The sequence below is a fragment of the Musca domestica genome, unplaced genomic scaffold, assembly GCF_030504385.1.
Source record: "Musca domestica strain aabys unplaced genomic scaffold, Musca_domestica.polishedcontigs.V.1.1 10, whole genome shotgun sequence".
NCBI classification, from domain to species: Eukaryota; Metazoa; Arthropoda; class Insecta; order Diptera; family Muscidae; genus Musca; species Musca domestica.
The window spans coordinates 13,373,294-13,398,399 of record NW_026712115.1 but is presented as its reverse complement, the minus strand read 5'-3'; the positions used below and the strand labels follow the sequence as shown (position 1 = coordinate 13,398,399).

General features: G+C 33.4%; 1 protein-coding gene across 3 annotated transcripts in view; it reads right to left on the bottom strand.

The window, feature by feature from the left end:
* The window catches only part of LOC101894668 (protein dead ringer), a 53,254-nt gene extending 35,841 nt beyond the window's left edge, over nt 1–17,413 (bottom strand). The window contains exon 1 of one of the 3 annotated variants that reach the window (XM_059126823.1): nt 16,490–17,413. In XM_059126823.1, coding sequence (XP_058982806.1) covers nt 16,490–16,564 — 75 coding nt within the window. In that variant the 5' untranslated portion in view covers nt 16,565–17,413. Of the gene's footprint in view, nt 1–486; nt 505–16,489 lie in introns of those variants that run through there. The other 2 variants (XM_059126817.1, XM_059126825.1) reach the window with 2 other exon arrangements.
* Nucleotides 17,414–25,106: the final 7,693 nt, after the last annotated feature.

The window sequence follows — 25,106 nt, the reverse complement described above, 5'->3', positions numbered from 1 at the left end:
AAGCAGGTCTCTAAAAGCGATTTTTTATTGTTTTACATGCATTTTGAATATTTTAGCCTATTTTTTTTTATTTGACCAAAAACTAACAATCCTTCATCAGGGTATATTAACTCCAGAAGAAGAACGCTTTAAACAAGATTATTGTTATAAAATATTTGAAATCATAAAAGTGAAGAATCCTCAAAGTCGCCACGTAGATGGAAAACATAAAGTTAAAACATTATTAATATTAATCAGAAGAAGTTTCACATCTGAGAAAAACTGATTTATTTATATATTTATACAGGTTGACTATGTCGTATGGATTAAAATCTATAACAACGTCGAAACGGCTTTATCAAATAAGAAATGAACGTTTTTTAAGAAAGGTTAAAAAATTTCTTCAAGGAAACGCTTTTTAATCAATTTCAATAAAAACTATTTTAAAGATTGTTGCGTTTATATAAAACTGTAAGAAATTTCAAATTACAATTAGTTTTCACTTACCATATCAGACAAAACGAAGATGCACGTTTATTGAAAACCTTATTCGAACATCCAACAGATCATACAAGATAGGCGTGAAAATCTTTTTATTATAATCCATTTGTCATGGTTAGTTGGACAAAGGAGAAATGCAATTTTCCAAAATCTAATCTGTTTATCATGTGACTACCATATGCACTGATTTTAGCCTTTACCAACTATTGTTGTTGTTAAATACAGCCGTTTACAGTGCCAACTTTCTAGATGGACAAGCAAAACTCATTGAAAAAAAAAACAGGCGCAGCATGTTCAGCTGGATTAGGATACCCAATCTCAACATGCGCACTCAGATACTAGATTAGGAGTATTGTCGCCTTACGAGTAGCTACCCGAATCTAATACAGAGCCACCACTTCAGTTCCTGGAATGTGTCGGTAATCACGGTGACACAAAAACAATTTCAAATAAATACATGGACGACAAATATTTAGTCCGACTTTAGTAGGTACGAAAATTACAATGACACATCATCCGATCCTGCGCTCTTTTCACTCGGCGAGCGCAGTAATGATCAAATTATGATGAGTGTGTTTTCCCAGATTATGGGCGCATGCGCTCAGCGTTCCTTACATTCTAGTGTACAGGGTTTATGTATGTGTGTGCCACATGTAATATAAATTCCAGGCATACAACGCATTCTACATACACATATGTATCCATGCGTATGTTCATCTTTATGTGATTTTATTCCCTGTTTATGATTTCCTGACAAATTGTTTTAAAACCCCACTTAACGCTAGACACACACACGCACACAAAGTATATCATTCATGGAAACAGTAGATGTGCATACAAAGATCATCAATTGGCCTTATGAATACGCAATTTATTGTTGTTTTATTATTTACAAAATTCCAAAAATACAATTTTAGTTTGGCCTATCGCACAATGAAACAAATGCAGGCAATAACTACAAATATATTCATATGTGATCTTCCCATATGTTGCAATCATGCTCGCTCCTATACTACTTCAGCCTTTTGTCTGCACGCAGGTCAAGTTCTAAGATGAGCTATAACGGTCCACGATTTCTTATAGCACCCCATAATGCTACCTTCAAATATACTGTATTTAGACGTTTTGAATAACTTACTAAAAGGGAATTGTTTAAAATTCAGTACTTGAAATATGGTCCACGCTTCGATATAATTTTATTCAGATTTTTCAATTTCGAACCTTTCGATCCCCTTCATATGGAGGACCTGACATCTTTATACCATCCGCAATAAGATAGAGAGTCTTCTAACCATTGGACGTTTAAAAATCAAAACTACAGCCTATCTAAATGATAAACGCAGTCCCAATTTATACGAGGCGGTTTTAGTACAACATTTTGCAAAAGCACAAAATCTGGCCGCCCGCGTTGCCAGCCCGTACTTTTAGTCTTTAATGCATATTTTTTGAAGCACAATAAATCACAGACCTGACTAAATAATAATAAGTAATAAGTAATGACTCCATAGTAATTTCTAAATACAAATAAATATTCCTGGCATAAATTATAATAGATGTTCACCTACCGTCGGCGTTAGATATTTTGAAAAGCCTGATCTTATTTTTCAGTTGTAGACTTTAATTTGAGTGTTAAAAACCTATATGATAAAGAACATCTATGATAGCCCCATGTGACAACTCAGCTAAATTGTTGGTATTGTAAAGAGCTTAGCAAAATGTTCCATTCAAATGAGCTGTAATTTGAAATTTGTATTTGCGTTCAAAATACAGTGTTACATGGTATTTACTTTTGATCACCTCGTGAGGGCATAATGATTTCAGATTAGTCAAAATTAATTACTGTTTACTGTTTTAAATACTGTTTTTTTAGGAATTAAAGACAATATTTTTCATCTTAGTATAATTCCATAACAATTAAGCAAATGTTCGGTCCTATGTTACTTTCTAATATTCGTATTATATTATTCATTCGGAATTCAAAACAATAAAAATGTACACTTTAATATATATATATATATATATATATATATATATATATATATATATATATATATATATATATATATATATATATATATATACTTTTTTTTTTTTTTTTTTTTTTGCCAAGGTACCATTCCGAAATTGTATGAATTGTTAAAATCCGTCAAGCCGTTCTTGATTTATAAGTGTAGTACTAATATAACTTTCTTTTATATGGTGAAAATAATTCTATATTTTGTTCAACAAAAAAAGCGATTGAATTCAATATGATAAGTCAAATTGAAAAAATCGTTCATTATATAAAATTGACAGAGAAGAAAAACAAATCTTCAACTTGTCCGCTTGTTTTTTACAGGAGATGTTTAAAGGCCCTTACGAAGTTTGTTAATAGAATGTACTATTATTTTGAAATCCGATTCAATTGAAAATGTTTTCTTGACATCTTCTCGATTTTAGAGTTTTTGCAATGAGATACTCTTTTTTTGATTCATTAGCAATTTTAAAAAAAGTAATTATCCTTTAACTTTGTTGTGGCCGCGTTAAATTATTTCGGCACCATCTATTCAGTCTCGCCACCACATAATTCGGTACTACATTTCAATGTAACCGGCCTGCAATTTCAGTTTTCAAGAAATCGAGTCAATTAAATTAAGTGGTCAAATATTGATTTCTTTTGTTCATTGCGTATTATCTTCTTCTATGATATTATTCGTATAGTTCCACTTACTCAATAAATACATAAAATCTATAAATAACAGGTTTGTCCGTTATCGCTTTGTACTCCCTAAAAAGACTTCACGTCAAATTACAATTCAAAAAAAAAAAAACTACAAATGTATATTCAAAACCAGTAAAGAAAGTCTTAGAGTCGGGCGAGGCCGACTTTATGATACCCTACACCACTTTGCTAATTTAGTAGAGCTGCGCATAACAATTAAAAGTTTTTATGGGAGAATTCAATCATACACGCTATGATTATAATTATAATTTAAAGTTCAAAGGACTAAATATGCTGAAGCATTTGTATCTTTTAAATTCGGACTTGTATAGTCCATTTGATGCACAATTAATTTGAAATCGGATAAAAATATAAATGGGAGCTATATCCAAATCGGAACCGATCTTCATAAAATTTGGCAAAGATATTTCTGAGCTGTATTTGATATATTTCCCTGAATATCGTTGTGCATATTACGGCTGAGGGTAACAAATATGACAAATCGGATGAACAGTATATATGGGAGATATAGCTATATCTGAACCGATCTTCACCAAATTTGACATACTAGCTTCTAGACTCAATTCGGTCGTATGTGCTAAATTTCATCCAATTTGGGCAAATATTAGACGTTTGTTGCACAATCAAAAGTAAATCGGACGAAGTTATATATGGGAGCTATATCCAAAACTGAACCGATCTCGATAAAATTCAGCAAATGTATTTCTGAGCTGTATTTGATATATTTCCCCAAATATTGTTGTTACAGAGTGCATATTACGGCTGCGGAGGACAAAAATAACAAATCGGATGAAAAATATATATGGGAGCTATAGCTATATCTGAACCGATTTCGATCAAATTTGGCATACCTATTTTCAGGTCCAATCTGATCGTACGTGCAAAATGCCATACTATTCGGACTGATATTACACGCTTGATGCACAATAAAAGGCAAATCCGACGAAGATTTATATGGGAGCTATATCTATATTTTGACCGATTATCTCCAATTTCAATAGGTTTCGTTCTTGGGCCAAACAAATGATTTGTGCAAAATTTCATCTGGATAGGGCAATAAATGCGAACTGTACTTTGTTTACAAAAATGCATGGACAGACGGACGGACGGACATGCATAAATCGACTCAGAATGTGATTCAATGCAGATCATCTAAATGAACTATGGGTCTATCTCGTTTCCTTTTGCCTGTTACAAACAAATGCACAAAGACATAATACCCTGACCACCTTGTGGTGTAGGGTATAAATAGTGAGTCAAAATGGAAAAAATCATGCAAAATAAAATATTGCAATTGTACATTTCAAAAGTCAAAATGAAAATTTTCTTTTCGGTCAAGTTACAATTCCGAATTTGTCTGAATCGTTAAAATCAGACCAGCGGTTCTTGAGATATAAGCGTAGTAACTAATACAACTATCTTTTATATATACAAATTTCCTCAAATGTTTATGGCTCTGTCTTCTGTGTTTTAGTCACAATTTTAACGTGCTACGGCCTATGATAGAACATTTCATTTGCAGACTCAATTCTTCGTATAGCCCCCATATTACGCTACCTTCAGGTATTTTGATGATTATTAACCGGATGACATTATTAACCGGAATTGTTCCAAGTTTCGTATTTGAATATCGTAAAGGTATATGACGAAAATTTCATTTACAGGTCCTTGTCTTGGTATAGGCTCAATGTAACGGAAACTTCCTATATTCGGTATTTTCATGATTTTAGCAGAATTTTTTCAAGGTTTTTTTTTTTGAAAATTTCTTCCATATGGTGAAGGGTACTCAAGGTTCGGCCCGGCAGAACTTACTGCTTTTTTACTTGTTAATTTTTGAAATATATATACGAACTATGGTTGAATTAAAAAGGTAAAGTCATGCAATCATGTGTTTACATTTTTTTTTCAAAATATTTATTCGTTTGACAACATCTTAATGTCAAAATTTATATTTTTAAATCCACTGTATACACAGAACCTCTTTTTATTTCAGTGTAATTTGCCAAGGTATATAATAGAAAATGCAGAGATGGATATGGTTATTTGAAATGACTTTGCCTTCTTAATTTTACCATGACATGAACAAAAAATGAATCAATATAATACTGTTTATCACTAGAAAATTATATTTTATATTTTTACAAAGATCCTGGCAAATATTTCTCCAAACCCAGTACTAAAGTCATCTAGCTTTTGTGGAAATCGTTCTGAATGTGAGTGCAGGAAACGGGGTTAACCTACTTTAAGAGGATTTATTTGAAGTATAAGTAATGGATATGACAATCTTAATCCAAATCCAGTGGGTTAACCCATTTATATGTAAACGTACTAACATATTTCGTAGGAATATACTCATATCTAATGGAAATGATTTCCATGGTGTCGTTGGCATTTCAGAAGTAGCATTCATTAGCAGATTTTAAATTTGTGACACATCAAAATGTGTGGACCTAAATAATTTGGCTTCGAAAGACATAAATGTATTGTGTTGTACTTCTCAAATTTTAATTACTATTCATATATTTTATTAACGCACATGGAGATATAAAATTTAACTTAAATATTTAAAATATTACTTTGAACAATAAAACAAAATGAATTTATCGGATATAGTAAAAATTACAAATTAATTCCAAAAACAGAGGAATACTACCAGTAATTTGCCGCTTATCAATGTTCCAACACCGATCGTCGCAGATGTGGACAAAACAAACTTTACTGGAATACCTTGTAAGGAACTAATGAAATGTTCTTACGGCCTAATCGTCACTTAAAGTCATATTTAAATGACCAATTTTTGAGGTATATATTTGCCCATCATAACATGCCCCAAATCTTATTCGAACTAACCTTTCACTTCAATGTTTTTGTAATTCCTTAAATATTTAGTTAATTAAAAACAACGCATTGTATTTTCAATTCAAGTACCATTCACATTGTCAAACGTTTGGACGCAATTCGCAGAAAGCAAGCAACCCCTCAACAAAATACGCTACAAATAAAGCAATGGCATCAAAGGCTAAGTTGTTTGTTTCTTTTGTTCAATGCAGACCATGAAAGTTACCACCACCACCTCTCACCTCATTGCCTCGTCGGATAGTTGCTGATCATGCTACAAACCGAACGATGTTGCAAGCGTTGCAATTTTATGCTGGCGGCACAAGAGTGCTGTTTTATTTTTATGTGCTTTTATTAACCACGCCCATGGCCATTAATTTCAATGCATATACATACACATGTGTACGTACGTATAGGTATGTATTGCATGACTGAATACATGACTGCAAAAATGAGACATGCCACATGAGTGGATGTGAGTGAAATGGGTAAGTGTGAGCGAGCGTAATAGCATATAGAAATTCATGTTTATTTTATTAGCATTTTGATAATTGGTTTTTTAATGATTCCGTTTTAGCAGCTGATTCCGTCCTTTTCTTTATCTTCGATTCGCTTTTTTCTTTGACTGTTTAATTAACATTTTTATTCCCTCGTTTATTTTGAAAATGGAAGAAACAAAAACAATAGGGATGGACTTGAAAATTCGTACATATAACAGGAATAAACCTCGATACATATGTATATATATATGAGTCTATGCTATTTATTATTCTTTTCAATAATATTGGTTTGTGTTTTGCTTTGCAGTTTTGTTGGGGAAATGATTAAATGTGTTTTTAAAATATTTAAACCGAGTACATTCGAATTGAGTTGGCCGACCGAACTGCTCTCTTTCGAATGCCAATAAAAACTAATGATTTAACTATTTAATAAACAAAGGTCCATCTATCGAAAGCTCCATCCTTGAAAAATAGATATGCAGCAAAACAATTGAAAGCTTTCCCAAAATTCGTCTTCGAAGATTGAGTTTTTTTGTTTGGGTCACTTCAGTGCTGCGATGTTGAGTTTTATCTTCGTCTCCTTCTTTATTTGTCTATGCCGTTACACAAATTTCGGAAAAAATCTGCACGGCAAACGTCTTACCAGTAACATTATAAAGCAAACAAACCACGACATAAAATCTTTTTTCGTGCTTTAAAAATTGTCCAAAGTTATTGGACTCTTGATTTGGTTAGCATTTGTTATGAACTTATTCATTTATTTATCTTCATTAATAAATCTTAAGATATAAAACTCTAAAATTTCAGTGTTCGCACAAATACTCCTTGGAATCGTCTTGACAACTTAGCCGACATATAATTTTACTCTAATCAAGAAAAAAATGCCTTATGAGTCACCAATAATTTTTTGCAAAGTATTACAAAGTGAATGGCAACAAGTAAAAAAGCAGTAAGTTCGGCCGGGCCGAACTTTTAATACCCTCCACCATTTGGTACAAATTTGGCAATTTCCAAAAAAAAAAAAAAAAAAATAAAATCCGTTAAAAATTCTGCTAAAATTTTAAAAATATCGAATGCTTATACGACGACGTGGACCTGCATAGGCAACTTTTGTCATAAGTTATTACAATATTTAAATGCGAAACTTGGAGAAAAATCTGTTTATAATGTAGCTAAAATCATCAAAATACCGAATATGTGGGGTACCGTTATATGGGGGCTATACGAAGACGTGGACCTGCACAGACAATTTTCTGGCATGGGCTGAAGTATTCAATAAGAACTTCACATGCGAAATTTGAAACAATCCCGGTAAATAATGTCGCTAAAATCAACAAAATACCGAATATCGGGGGTATTGTTATATGGGGGCTATACGAAGACGTGGACCTACATGGCCTATTTTCTGTTTTATGCTGCAGTATCTATTACGAACTTCAAATACCAAATTTGGAACGATTCCGTTAAATAATGTCGCTAAAATCATCAAAATACCGAATATCGGGGGGTATTGTTATATGGGGGCTATATGAAGACGGGGACCTACATGGCTCATTTTTTGACTTAGGATGTAATATCCGTTACGAACATCAAATACCAAATTTGAAACGATTCCGGTAAACAATGTCGCTAAAATCATCAAAATACCGAATATCGGTGGGTACCGTTATATGGGGGCTACACGAAGGCGTGGACCTGCACAGATAATTTTCTGTCTTAGGTTTTAGTATCTATTACGAACTTCAAATGCCAAATTTGAAACAATTCCGGTGAATAATGTCGGTAAAATCATCAAAATACCGAATATCGGGAGGTACCGTTATATGGGGGCTATATGAGAACTTGGACCTACATGGCCCATTTACGAACTTAACCTGCCTACTGGCAAAATATACATGTGTGCAAAATTTTAGCCTTCTATCTCAATTTGTTCGAAAGATAGCGTGATTACAACAGACAGACAGACAGACGGACAGACAGACAGACAGACACACAGACAGACAGACGGACATGGCTAAATCGTCTTAGAATTTTACGCTGATCAAGAATATATATACTTTGTTGGGTCTGACATGAGTATTTCGAGGAGTTACAAACGGAATGACAAAATTAATATACCCTCCATAGTATGGTGGAGGGTATAAAAATAATATAGTCCCATCGTATTGAAGGGAAGGAAAAGCCGGTATTTTTTTTTTTTTTTACTTTGGGCATAAGTATATGTTAGTCTAATTTAATCGTGTTATTTCAGACACAAGTGGAAAAGACTACCGACTCAAAATCATTTAATAATTGTTTTACTTGAGTCAAATCGTAAAAAATGATTTTGTGTCTATTAAAATCTTTCAAAATTAGGAAGACATCAGACCGATTAAACTTTGTTGTACCCTACATCATGGAAAGAAGGGTTTAATAAATTTGTCATAATATCGTCGGCGATCAGCGTAAAATTATTAGTCGGTTTAACGATCTCCCTCTGCCAGTCAGTCTGTTTGTCAGTTTAATTAAGATACAGACAATATTATTTATCGTAGAGCTTGGAGTGTAGGATAGTTGGTATTGAATATGAGGTATATCGGTCCACGTTTTTGTATAGCGCGCACTTGATTTCATTGGCATTTAAAATTGAACTTTTATTTATGCATGGTTTCTTTATCTCATGTTGGAGAGTTAACGTTTTCTTACTTGTTTATTGCTACAAGTGTGCTGTTGAGAATTGTCATATGCTTCAAAAAATGTAAACAAAAATTATTTAACGAAAAATTCATACAAACAGATTGTAGCATTGATATATTAAAAAATAAGTTGAAAAGCAGTAAGTTCGACCCGCCGAAAGCCTTCCGCCATTTGGAACGAATTTGCAAATTTAAAAAAAGAATAAATAGATAAATAAATAAAAACCGTTAAAAATTCTGTTAAAATCTAAAAATACCGAATATAGCCGTTATATTTAGGTCTATACGAAGACGTGGAGCGGCATAGGCAACTTTTGTCACAAGTCAATCGTCAAAATATATGAAGACCTGTTCTATGAAAATGTGAAATGAAAACTTTTATAAAGGAAAGAAATGTCAAATGAAAAATTTTATAAAGGAAATATTTTTCATTTCATATTTTCATAGAACAAGAATCCAGCCCCTGGACCTGCATAGACAATTTTCTGGCATAGAAATTTAAAACAACTTTGGAGGCTATACGATATCGGGGACATATATTGACAATTCTCTTCCAAGTGCTAAGAAAGAACTTCTTGTGTCGATTTTCAGAAAATTCCATTGAAAAAGGTAGTTTAAATCGTCAAAATACCGAATATCGGGGCTACCGTTATATGGGGGCTATATGATATCGTGGACCGAGCGTAAAATTCTAAGACTAAATGAGCTCTGTCTGTCCGGCCGTATGTCCGTCAAAACGAATATAGATAAATATAATATAACGAATAGATGGACTATATCTAGACCTGCATGCAGACAAACGACTGATGTGTGCACATTTTTAGCTTCCTATCTTTATTCGTTTTGAGAAATAATTAAGCAATACACAATACCGTCACTGTTTTTTTTTTTTCGAAAAGTTAGAATCATTTATGTCGGATAAAAAATAAAGAGTTCATCAAATGTGTGCAATTAAAATGTGTCTTTCCTTCTGACTGTTTGCATAGATATGTAAAATATTATTCTTTAATCACACGCACACAAAAATAAATATAAAATATTAGAAATTCAACAATCGTCTTCGTTTCAGCCGCTGGCAGTCATATATTCCCAAACGTATTTACGGTCCACCCGCTAGCGGTTTGTTGCTTGATCTAATCGCTTGGCCGTCAGCATCTTTATTAACGCTTATAAATGTGTTTTGTTGCTGTTCTTGTTTATTTTCATCTCAAAATGCCACAGTTCATAAGCTGAGTATTGAAATATTTCCCCACAGAATTTATAGCTTTTTAAGTGCCACTATTTTATTTTACAGTAAAATCATGAAATTAAATTAAATTTTGCTAGGAAAATTATATAAATCATTGGATTTGATTTTCAATTAAAATCAAATGAAATTCCATGAAGAGAAATGTTGAGGGTAATACCCGTATCATAAAGGATGTATTTCAGTTTCACAATAAAGAGATTTCATAGTTTAATGTGGGCGATGAAAATAGTTAATTAAATTGGATCTACATACACGCATAGACATTAATCGGAAATGTGTCAATGATTATGCTGTTAACGAACGTGATTAAAAACTAATAATTCCTTGGAAGTTAACAGCCTCTTTTTTTGTTGGTGTGTACAAGTTAATTAAATTTTGAATAGATTTGATCTTGTGCGTGTGAATTAACATTTATATTTTGTTTGAATCTCATTGTATAAAATATTCTGATCGAGGTAATCTAGAAACATTTAAACTTAAGGATCGGAGATTTTTTGTAAAATTACTTAGCTTCGAACACTTATAGCAGAGGTGTAAACTTAAGTCTTTGAAAAAAAATATAAACACAAGGACAAGAATAAATAAATCATAGAAAGTAGAATCTTCCAAACAAAAAGGGAATATGTAATGATTTGTCGCAATATCCAAAAATAATATAACAATTTATAAGACAGAACTATAAAAAATTTCGTCTGTCAAACCAAAGTCAAAATTAAACCAGTAAATAAGTCTTAAAATCGGGCGGGCCGATTTTATGATACCCTACACCATATTTACTTCAATTAACAAATAAAATTATTTAAGGAGAATTTGTGAGAATTAAATCATACAAACTATGATTATAGTTATAATTTAAAGTCCAAAGAACAAAATTAGTCGAGGCATTTGTGTCTTTTCAATTCGGGGTTGTATTCGCCATTTGGTGCACAATTAACTTGAAATCAGATATATCCAAATCTGAACCGATGTCGATGAAATTTGTCAAAGGTATTTCTGAGCTGAATTTTATATTTTTTCCTGAATATCGTTATTACGGAGTACATATTATATATATATATATATATATATATATATATATATATATATATATATATATATATATATATATATATATATATATATATATATATATATATATATATATATATATATATATATATCCAATCTCTATATGGATTTGATTGGATATATGAATAACGTCGTCTAATGTTACTGAAGATTTGAAAATGTTATTGGATGGAATTGCTAGATCGACTTGAAATATCATACATTTTAATTTATTTCGATGACACATTTTGACCGTTACAAATGATGTATATCGAAATAAATCAAATTAGATTGACAAAGCTTCTTTTTCCTTCTCCTTTTCGTAGTGCACGATATCCTCATTCGAACGAAATATAAAAAGTCTCAGCAAGACAACATTCAGTAGCACTCCATACCAGTTTTCCCACCTTATTTTTACCTTGTTAGGCGGCTATGATTGTGGCTAGCCGTGTCTAGCAAACACATATATCGTCAACACATTCACATAACTTCACATCGATAGCAATCAACAACAAACACGCAATTGAGTATCTCCCACTCTTCAATGCGATGAAATGAATCTGTGAGATTTTATTTGGGATTTTATAAACAACGACAAACGTTTATTAAGTCCCAAATGCCGTTTAATATTCATTTAAGTCGATAACAAATAATGCAAATATTTGAACAATTAATTTACGTGTGAACACCATCGAAATGAAGAGAAAACCTCGGTAAAGGGTGGGAAGACAAACGCCGAAAATCAAGTTAAATTCGAGGCGAACACAATGTAAATTTTACATTCTATGCTTTCGCGTGACGTATAGACGTCTCAATAAGCCGATTGATACATGTACGAAAAAATCAACGCGAAATGTGCAACTAATAACCGGGGAATTTCAAAAATATTGAAGAGGTTTTTTCATTCACTCAGGAACATCTACAGTTAATGGCCGTATGCAAATACGTTAAAGACATTTAAAATAACAGTTCCAGTTCAGAATTGTTGATGAGAGCCGACGGTCCGCCATTGTTTATTCGCTTTCGACGTGTCCGTAGTTGTTTGTGCCCTTTTATTTGTTTCCATATCTAAAATATCTACATTAAGACGAAATTTACATTTTTATAAGCACATCGAACGATGATGTAGGTAGACAAATGTAAATATAAAACGACGATGCAGCAACAACTCCAGTGAATAGAGTTTATTTATCAAAGCAATTTTCATAGAAATCATCACTGATTGTTTACCCCCTTCCTTAGCTGAAGTGATAATTTCTTCAAAATACTTCAACAATACCCAATTATTGTCAGGCAGTATGGGAATCGTTTCTAATCGTTTTTATTTGTATGTGACTGGTAATTGATATTTGCTTAGCTTTAAAACTATACATGACAAGGAAAGACGAGGCACTGTGCGGTATAATTTTATTTCGTATGAACGTTATTTTATGAATATTTGGATATTTAACACTTCTTTAGAACGGGAATAGCTTTCTTAAGAGCTCTAGATACCAGGTTGTAAGCAATGTATGTACCGTGATACTGGTAGCGTTTCCCGACGTCAAGGAAGTGAACGGAAGAAAACAGCAACTTCAGCAGAAATTCGAAAAGTAAAGAAGCGACTTGATCGAAACCCGCGCCGTAGTGGCCGAAAAATGCCAAATATATATATATATATATACCGAACCGAATTTTCAGCTAACCTCTTTGGCATTTTTCGGCCACTACGGCGCGGGTTTCGATCAAGTCGCTTCTTTACTTTTCGAATTTCTGCTGAAGTTGCTGTTTTCTTCCGTTCACTTCCTTGACGTCGGGAAACGCTACCAGTATCACGGTAACGAGCGTTGGTGCGAGACACAAAAGATTTATTCATATTAAAATGCTGGAGTGTTCTAACGATAGCGACTTGTGGTTTTCCGGCCAAATATAAAGATATCACACTATCACACTTGTATCACAAAGAAATCGCACCAAAATACACTTGTAAACAATATAATGAGCTGTCACTGGAATAATTTTAACAGCTGTCGGGCGAGTGGCTTAGAAATGACAGTATTTTGAATTTGGTTGCAGTTTTTCATCTCACCCTGTATACATACATATTTTTTTCATATGAAGTAATCGATGGCAGGTAATGAAGTGGATCGGAAGTGAAATGATTTGTCATAGGACCCGTTATAGGTAAATCCCAATAATTTTAATACTGGCACGACAAATTTTATAACCAATGCCTTGTCAAGACATCATCAGTGTTTTGCCATTGAGTTCTGCAAATACTTTTCATATTACTTTCTTACGGCATTTGTACAGAATTTTCTTATAGACAATAGGTTGTTTTCAATTTTACAAATTCATATTTGGTTAAAAATTGGGTTAGTGATAGAGAAACAGTGTGAAAAGACCTAAATCGAAAAAAAAACTATAATAGATGAACGAGAAAACTCCGGCTCTAACAAAATCTCTTGAGGAGACCTTTCATTTTCAACTCCTCCATCCGAATTCTGATTAAAAATAGTCTCAGTGAAATTAATTACTGGTCTTGGTCTTGTCCACATGTATCAGATTTGTTGTTGTTTTTTAGTGAAGAGCTAGAGTGTCTTATGCCTTTAAAATGCAAATGATAATTGACTTGAATCCGTTCCGTTTTAATTAAAATAAAAACTAAAGCAACTAGCGAAACCCATCCAATTTGGTTGGAAATAGTGGAAGAAACCTTCAAAATACCGAAAATCTTTGCTTTAAGTGGACTTGAATCGAAATTTGGAAATTTCGTTATATGGAGGCCATACCTAAACGTGGACCCATATAGCCCATTTTCAATAAGAATCAGCCTGCATATAATATAAACCTTTTTGCCAAATTTCAATCGTGATTTCAACAGACCGACGGACATCGCTAAAATTTTATACTGATCAAGAATATATATCCTTTTTGGGTCTCCGGCGAATATTTCAAACGGAATGATAAATTTAATATACCCTCCATTTTATGGTGGGGAATAGAAAAATCCAAGATACGTGGACTAGACAAGGACCTGAAATAATATTGTTGAATATACTACTTTCACCGGGAGGTTATGGTTAAGCATCACCTTTTTTATACCCTATGTCACACTGTGGTACAAGGTATAATGTCTTTGTGCATTTGTTTGCAACATGCAGAAGGAAGCGAAATAGACCCTTAGTTCCTTTTGATGTTCTCCAGGGAATTACATTCTGAGTCGATTTATGCATGTCCGTCCGTCTGCCCATGTAGTTTCGTAAACAATGACCCGGTCGCATTTATTGTGTTGAGATGCAATCGGTCCAAATTTATATATGCCTCCCATACATTTAGGTATCCGATTTCAGTTTTATTATGCAACCAATGGTTAATATCACCAACGTACAACCGAGTTCAGCCTTGGAGCAAATACGTTAAGACATAGCTATAACTCCTTATATCTCTTTCGTAATATGCACTCTACAACAATGATATATGATACCAGATATCATTTCGGTAAATATTATCGAAATCGATTCAGATTTGGATATGGCTTCCATATATATCTTCATCCGATTTCACAGTTATTGTTCATCAAATATGTAAAATCAGCCCAAATTGGCTTGATTTTTTGAACATTCAACCGAATTTTTCCATTTGGTGAAACTCTGTTCCTATATATCCATTGTCCCGATACATTTTTTTAAAATAATCCTATTTGAAGTCATATCATGCAGATACAAATCATGCATCAAATTTGATGGAAATAGATTCAGAGCTGGATATACCTCCGACATACTAGTTACTACTGCTTCTAAATAATGACTGCTCTAAAGCATTAAAGAAGATTCAAAGCTGGCATGATCTACTTCGCATACATTCCCAATACAAACGTTTATTTGTTACGGGTAGCTCTCCTAAATATGTTTTGTGGTGTAGGGTATCATAGATTCGACCCAAAAAGAATGTTGACCTTTCCTTTGCCGGTTCGCTCTTGTGAATGCTTATGAAGGGATTGTTCCAGGTATACTTCTTTTGATATCAAAACAATGTACAGCGTATGTGTAAATGTATATTGTTTTCAGTTTTTAGTTTTAATAGTACACTTGATACTTATTTTATAAACTTTATTTTATAACACGCCAAGTAAAAATATTAAAATTATTAACATTAAGATTTACAACAAAGCTTAATTTTCTAACTATCTACTTTTATTATTACTGTTCGGGCTAAGAGCTCTCGAGATTTGCTGAATCAAGTTGGGTTTTACCAGTTGACAAATACATCAATAACAAATATGTTTTTGTTGTTGCAAAATATTGTTCTAACAAAATCCTATGAATTGGTAAATTCCTAGCAAACATATTTTTGATGGCAAGAGAAGACTAGAAAACTGAATTCGCCTCCTGACTGGCTCTGTTAAAATGGCCTTGACGCCATGATGAGTTATCAGGTACGCGTGAATTCGAAGCCCAATATGACTTTCAAAATAATGTTGATGTTTTTATTAAAGCAAATGGTTTCATAGGCTTAAATAAGATCGGCGATGTTTTGCCCTCTCAGTTTTACAGAACTATATGTTTGCTTTTTTTTTGTAGAAATATCTACATACATATATATTTTTGAGGAAAATTGGTAAAAAAAACTCTCGCCTTTTTCATGTGCGAGACAAACTTAACAAAACAAAAGGGTATGTGCAGATTACTCTGAAAAAAAATTAGAATATCTTGACAAAAAATCGGACATCAGAGCCCTTGGAAAAATTGTTAGCTGGGTACGTACATAAAGGTGTTAGCATACACTTGTGGATGCTTTAAAATTGTACTGTCATATCAATATCAACACACCTACTTGAGGAAGGCAGGTCAGAATATCGCGAATCTAGTTAGAATTGACATATGTAGATACGAATCAGATATTTGACCAACTATGTACCGACGGAATTCAAAATACAAAAGCCAATTATACCGACGGATATTAAAATAATAAATAAAGTTTTGCTTTGCATTCTTACCATATCGTCAGCTAGATCCGTCTCACGTTCAGGTGCATTTGAACGCCCTGTACAGTCCATGGTATTGAGTTGCATTAGGTGCAAAATTTTGAATGTTTTCTCTCCTGTAGCACAGACAAACAACAAAAATAACACTCGACACTGACTGACAATAAAAAAGTGTGTATATTTCGTGACGTTTTCTTGTTCTTTTATTTTTGTTTTACAAATTTAAAATTGCGCCAATTTTTTTTACGAAACACACCAAAACACAAGGCGGCTGACTGACAGACTGTTTGCCATTAAATCATTGCCAACTAATCAACCGGTTAAGAATCACAAAATGTTCACCACTCGCGAGAATGGGAATCGAATCAGATCACTTGGAACCCGTTAGACATTGCTCAGTTGTTGTAATATTCTTCTTGTCGTGGACAAAATGTGTTTATGTTTCAATATTTTTGTGACAACTTCTGCACCGAACCGTTGCCTTCGCAATTCTTTATGTGCGCTTCATGAAAAAAGTTGCGATTTTGACAAAATAATTTAATTATTTAATTTGCGGCCGAATTGCATCGAGGAATAGATATTATTCTTTGTTTTTATTTTGCTTTTGTTGTTGATTTCTTTTATTTTGTCATTAATCAAACAAAAATACTTCGATTCCGCACAAAAACGACGCCGTTGCGTGGACAACGACGATCACAATCCAAATGAGAAATGGAATTAAACAAGAAATTAACCACCAGCACACCAATTGTTGGAGCAAAGACGCGAGGGCTGAAGGTGAGGTTGAAATGGATTGCAGCAACAACAACAACAATAACACAAATATAACAACAGCTACCACCACATCAACGAAAACCGACCGACCGACAGACAGACACACCAATAACACAATTCATTTTATTCACATTGAAATCGAATTGAGAAATAGACTCTCCCATGCTCACTCGCGCAACCGTCTCCGATAAGTTTGATTTCTCTGGCTGGCATTTATTTATGTTCTTGTTGTTGGGTGCAATGTTGGTCGTGAAAATGGAAGGGAGGTGCGTGTACTTATCGAATTATAAAACAAACGAAGAGCAATATGAAATGAATTCCACGAATTCCAATTGGATTTGTTTATTTCAAATGATTTTGAATTCAATGTTTGCACGAAATTCTGCTGTTTCAATTCCATTCATTTCGTTTCACGTTATTCCTTGGTCCGCACCACTGCTGACTTGGGAGTTGCAGATGTGATGATGTATTAGATGAAACACAGTGTCTCCAACAAAAACCCAATTCTGTCTTGACTTCGTTAAGAAAACATAAGTTTTCAATGTCGAAGGTTTGTAATCCACACTACTTGTCAGACATAAAATGTGGTACTTACATCTTATGTGTGCAAATTTACTTGCGAAATTATGTTGATTCCCGTTATATGGGGGCTATACGAAAGTATATTATTCTTCTATCTCAATTCGTTCGAAAGATAGCGTGATTAAACAGACGGACATCGCTAGATCGTCTTAGAATTTTACGCAGATCCAGAATATAGGGTCTATTATGAATATTTCGAGGAGTTACAAACGGAATGACAAGTTAATATACCCTCCATAGAATGGTGGAGGTTATAATAATTGATTAAAAATTAATTGTTTCGTTTACATTTTTGGACATATAACTCTTAAACTTGTTATTGTGCGAAGGGTACAACCATGGTACAATAAAAAGGTAAGGTAGAGCTAACATCTGATTATAATTTTTTTGTAAGTGTGTCCGACTTCTGCCAATTTTGTGTATGTATTTATTGTTTTGAAAATTAAAAACAAAATATTTTCAAAATCAATTATTGGAAGAAACATAAATTGCGGTGCGCGCATTAATGATATTGACCATATTTGCAACGGAATTGAAAGATTGAACACTTAGGATCATATTTTTGAGAGAACATATAGGCATTTCATTCATCTCTTACGCTTTTTGACTCCTTTTTAAAAATGAACAAAAAATATCAAATATATGAAGACAACTTGTTGGATATAATTTTGAATAATTCTGACAGGAAGCGGGCATAGCCTCAGGGCTGTATTTCTGTAGTTTTACGAAGCTGTTCTACCTCCTTATTGTACCATGGGTACAACAACCTATGATAGAAATTATTCTATGCAGGTCCATGTCTAGCATATAACACAACAGCACCACATATAAGGTCCGCGAAATCGTATATATCCGATATAACGGTAACTCCCTTTATTTGCTTCTTGATGATTTTAGCGACATTATACAAATTTCGTATTTGAAGGTGTTAATGGGTACCACAGCCTTGCGTGTGAAGGTCTTTGGTCTTTGTTTAGTCCTCATATTACCATACCCTCCAATATTCGTTATTTCTGATGATTTTAGCGACATTTTTCACCGAAATTGTTTCAAATTTCGTATTTAAGGGTCTTAATGTGTACTTCAGCGTATGACAGAAATTTGTCTATGCAAATCAACCGAATATAGGGAGGTACTGGTATATGGGGCCTATACGAAGGCCTGTACTTGCATAGACAATTTTCTGTCACAGACTGTAGTTCCCATTACGAACTCTTAATACGTGATTTGAAACAATTCCGGTGAATATTGACGCTAAAATCATCAAAATAAATTTTCTGTCTTAGGCTGTAGTATCCATGGTACAATGAATTCAAGGTAGGGCAGAACTACCATATGATTTCAATTTTTTTAGTTTTCTGGCTTAATATGTCAACTTCATTTGTTTATGTGTGCGTATTCTTTTCAATAATAAAAAAATTGTTCAGAAAATATTCAAATTCGGGTGTTTTCAAAATGCTTATTGCAACATATGCATCGACAAAATCTACAGTTTTTGTCGCGAAATAAACCTTTAGAGATATATAGAACATGATTTTGAAAAGAAATGCTGATCTTTCATTCAGTTTTCGCGGTTTTCAATTATTTGTTCAAAATAAATGCAACAAGTTGTTTGCTTTTTTATTGTTTTGATACTAATTCTGACATTACAAGCCAAACAGGTAGACCTCTATACTTGCAATTTTTTCAAAGTTGACCTACCTTCTCTTCATTGTACCATGGTAGTATCCATTACCAACTTCAAATACCAAATTTTAAGCAATTCCAGTAAATAAATAATCGCTAAAATCATCAAAATACCGAATATCGGGAGGTACCGTTATATGGGGGCTATATGAAAACGTGGACCTACATGGCCCATTTACGAACTTAACCTGCCTACTCGAAAAATAAACATGTATGCAAAATTTTAGCCTTCTCAATTCGTTCGAAAGATAGCGTGATTACAACAAATGCAGACGGACATCGCTAAAGCGACTTAGAATCTTACGCTGATCAAGAATATATATTCATTGTTGGGTCTGTCGTGAGTATTTCGAGGAGTATACCCTCCATAGTATGGTGGAGGGTATAAAAACTGAAACTAGAACAAACAAAGAAGTTCTGCAAAAGTCAATATAGTAACAATTTCGTTCTCCACCCTGCACACAGCCCATATTCTGCCCTAAATCACCACGACATAACATCTAGATTATGTGCTGCATATTTTGCTTCAAAATATGGCAAAATCAAAAAAAAATCGTATTCTTTTGACACATTTAGCGGAAAGTTTTGGTTGTGTCAAGTTAATTTATTTTACTGAAATGTACTGAAATGTGCATGAGCATTAGAGCGGGGAAATATATATTTGGTATGTTGCAGAACTGCAAGAATGTAAAAGATTTTTGTACGATAATCGATATTCCCTTTGTGATACCGAAAAAAATGAAAATCCTTGTAACTAACAGCATGCGGTTCAATGCAAATTCTCCCGTTTTTATTAGAATTAACCAAGTTTTTCACTAAGTATTTTCAACCTTTAATTCATCATTCAACATTCTTTCAATTTCGCGACTTTTGTTGGGAATTTCTCAAAATTTTCTTTCTTACTGCAAACAAAACAATTGAAAGAAAATTTAAATCAAATCGGCCCAGCCGTTCTGAATTGATGAGTTAGTAACAATTTCCTTTTTTAATTATTTTCATATAATTGAATGCTAAATATCTAATTATTATTATTAAATAACTAATTTTTGACAATACAAAATTTAATTTTGATTCCTTCTTCTCAACAATTTAAAAAGGTAACGTAGCTATTTTCTACTCAGACCCACTGAATGGTGTTTGACAACTTTTTGTCAATATTTGTACGTCAGAGAGAAAATTCTTTAAAAAAAAAATTTTCTGAGAAAGTTGTCGTACATACCTAATATTTCGTTTACTTACTTATTTATATGGTCTTGTTTTTTTTTCAATACTTTTGACAAATATTTTTATTTGCAGTGTTGTCTAATTCGGACTATTGCCCACAATTCCACAATGTGTTTAGGTGCTATTACTAGATATTCCGCAAAAATATAGCGAAAATCAAATAAACATGCATAAATTGATCAATTCAATCAAACCCGCCTTGTCAGCTTCGTGGTATTGGGCGGAGAAATAAGGTTTCATTCCATTGTGCCCACTTCGGTCAGTTGTTATTTGACATGTTCCTATCCATTGCGTTCTTCATCATAGTTAGAGAGAGGGAGAGAGCGAGAGCAGTGAATACGAGAGAGCGCAAGTATTTCTTTTGCTCGTTGCGTTTTTTTATTCGGGTGTTTGTGGCAACGAGTGTCAACACGAGTGTGTGTATGTGCGGCGTTATTAATTAATTTCAGCTATTCTGTTCCCTCTCATGAAACATTCTCGCTCTTTCATTTCTTCTTGGCTCTGGGCTTATCAAAATAATCATTACTCAGTTTTTCCCTTTGCTTTTGTTGTTATATATAAAATTCATTTGAACGGTGTTCAACCAATCGGAATTCGTCGTTGAGTCTCAGTTGGTGGTTGAGATACCTTATTGTTGTTATATAAGTGTATTTCTTTTATATGGGTACGACGAAACAGTATGTATGCATAACTGTGTGTTGTGTGTTCTTCTCCTCATCAATTCAAATTGGAAATTGTATCTCGTTATTATAAAGAGGGGAATGTTGTTGGTTCGCTAATGATTGTGCGTCACACAAGTTTCGTCTATGCTTTCGTTCGTTGGACTGCTTTGCATTTTGATAGGGAGGGTTTAAGTTTAAAACTACATACATACATAGGTATCTACAATGTAATACTACATGGCGAACAATTTGGTATTTTATCAGTGTTTGAAATGTGTTGTATTTTATGATGGCATAGGAGGAGGCTCAGGGGCCCGATTTGAATACACTGAATGTTGTTATCGATAAAACTCATATGCCAAGCTAGGTATTGCCCATTGGTGGGTTATAAAAAATACTGCTTTTCAACATTGTAATGGCGCAACGCCCATTGCTAAGTCAATGTTGGGGCAGCTTCTTGGATTACTGTGAGTGTGGCAGCGAGTGATTGAGAATTGTTCAAACATTGTATAGTATTATTAGTTTATTATAGGTAGGTACTTATTTATCGCTGCAGTCACCGACGAAGCCAAGGCACGGCCTGGCCACTTCGAAATGTTTTTTTTTTAATTTTTTGTCTTTTAGCCCTCCAGAAATGGATTCGAAAGTTGTTGTTGCTAAATGGGCATACGTTTATTTTTTCCATAATGTTTTAAATTTTTTTAATTTTAAAAGGACTGGTCGAGCTTAACTTATGGCCAAAGGAGTTAACCTATGCACAGATAAGTTGACATGTAAATTACAATTTTTTTGAAGTCCAAAACCTTCAATACTGATTATCAGAAGATACGGAGAAACAAAAGAGTCAGTTTAATTTTTAATATCAAACATATTTTTTTAATTGCGCTAGCTCTATATATTGGCTTCAACAGACGGACATGGCTAAATCGATTCGGATTGGGTTCAAAACGGAAATGGTTTCATGTGAAGTAAAGACTTCACTGTTTGTTTTCTTGGCATAGTTTAAATGAAGTCATTAAAAATCATTTATATGCGTACATATGTGGTGGTCCGAATATATGCAACTAAATAAAATTTGTTCCTCGACTACTGTATATGCGAATATTTGAGTTGATACTGCATATGTTCAACAGAATATACTAAACTCGAAACCCATTATGTGGGCTATAGGATAGTAAATGATGGCGACCATAAACATAACGCACCTACTGACGTAATGCACGTATGATCAAATTGTTCAATTTCTTTCAAAATAGCGCGATTACAACAGTCAGACAGATAGACGGGCCTCGCTAAATAGAATAGATATATACTTTGTAAGGTCTAACGTGAGTATTTCGAGGAATTACAAAGAGAATAACAAACATAATGCTGAGGGGTACAATAATAGATACTTTTCTCCTCATGGTTTGCAAAGTTCTGGCTCAATTAATTGGTGTGTTTTTGTTTACATTTTTACAGAGTCAATTTTTTCCAGTCTGATTTTACAAACTTTCAGAAACTCAAGTAGTAGGTAGTCTTGTCGTACCACCAGTTCATGAGCTGCCAAAACGAATTTAAATCCGCCGAAAACCAAAATTTAATTTAACCAAAATTAAAATGCGATATATAGGCAAAAGCTACTTTCGGTCGGGCCGACCATGTGATAACTATAAATTACGGTAATACACTATTATATGCGGTAACTTCCTGTGGATGTGATATCATTGGAATAGAAGACACGCATGACAATGGGTTTCATAATATGAGTACATAAAAAATCATTCGAAAGAAACTCTAATTGTCGATTAGCAGGCTCTATGAGTACAGTGTTCATTTCCAGTTTATAAGCATGATCGTCTATGATTTGGAGCCAATATTTAGACATATTCGTGCAAAATACCGAATATCGGGAGGAACCGTTACACTGAAAGAAAAATGCTTCGTTGTATCAATGAACCGGTTTCGTTGATTTTTTTATTGATGCAATAAAAAACTACATTAATATAATAAATGTTTTGTTCATGCAATGAGAACTTACGTTGCTTTTAAAATCAATGATTTTTGGTTTCATTGAATATATTAAACGGGTTTCATTAATGTTACAAAACTACTTATTTTTACAAAATTCATTAAAAAATATGAATATAGAAATGATACATAATAGCGTTGTCTTATACAAACAAATACGCTACCAAAGTATTTACAATTAGAGGGAAAATTGTGACAATTATTATATTTAAATTTGTGCTCCACTTTAATGAAGCAGTTTCATGAAATTAATGAAACGTTACGTTATGGAGTTCGTTCTTATGCCAAATAAATAATACATGTAAAAGTTCATCTCAATTGGACAATAAAGGCGATCTGCATTTTGTTCATAAAAATACATGGCAGACTTGCTGACATGCATAAACCGACTCAGAACTTGATATTATAAAGATCATCCAAAAAAGTAGGGTTTATCTCGCGCATTTCAACCTGTTACAAACAAATGCACAACGACAAATTACCCTCTACCACAGTGTGGTGTAGGTATAAAGAAGTAAAAAACAGCAAAGTTCGGCCGGACCGAACTTTTAATACCCTACACCATTTTCATTTCACTGAATCAAGGAAGAATTTTCATTGTTCATTAATGTACAATTTCTTAAATTTTACATTAATGAAACTCAATGAAACTTTTTCATTTCTTCAATGAACCTCTATGTTGCTTCAAAATCAATAACAAAATTCATTGACGGAACGTAGGATTTCATTTATGGTATTAAGCTTTCAGTGTATATGGGAGCTATACCAAAACGTGGAACTATACATACAATGTTTCGCCACAGGAGTTGGAAACCATTATGACCAACAAATACAAATTTTTAGACAAATCCGTGTTAAAATGATTGCAAGGTACCGAATATTGGAAGGTATCGTTATATGGCGGCAATACCAAAGGTTGGACCTATACGTACAATGTTTCGCCACACGAACTAGGGTCCAATATGACCTATTGGTGCCTCCCGATATTCAATATTTTGATGATTTTTGCAACATTTTCCACGGATTTGTTTACAAATTGGAATTTGTGGGTAATAATGGGATCTAGCTCCGGTGGCGAAACATTGTATGTATAGACCCACGTTTTGGAATAGTCCCCATATAAAGATACCTCCCGATATTCGATATTTTGATAAAATTGGTATTTGCTGTACATAATGGGTTATAGCCCGGTGGCAGAACATTGTATATTTAGTTCCCCGTTCCCCGTTTTCCTATATATAACGATACCCATCGACATTCGGTATTTTAATAATCCTAGTCACATTTGCCCACATAATTGTTTCAAATTTGATAGATGACAATCCTTGAAGTATCAGATTGTCTATAGAGGTTCCCGTTATGGTATGGCCTGATATAACGGCATCACTCACTTTATGGTTTTTTGATAAGTTTAACTGGATTATGCAAACGGTATTACTGGTATATGAAGTTTAAAGTGCAACACGTTTGAATTTAAATACGCCTATATAAGAATATTTCCTTTAATGCCATGTTTACGTTAGAACTTTTTGTAGGGTTAACCTACTTTGAGAGGATTTATTTGAAGTAAAAGTAATGGTTATGACAATTTAAATCCAAATCCAGTGGGTTAACCCTTATATACATAAACGTACTGTAACCTAAGGTGGAGGGCATTAAAAATTCGGCCGGGCTTGTTTTATTTTATGTGC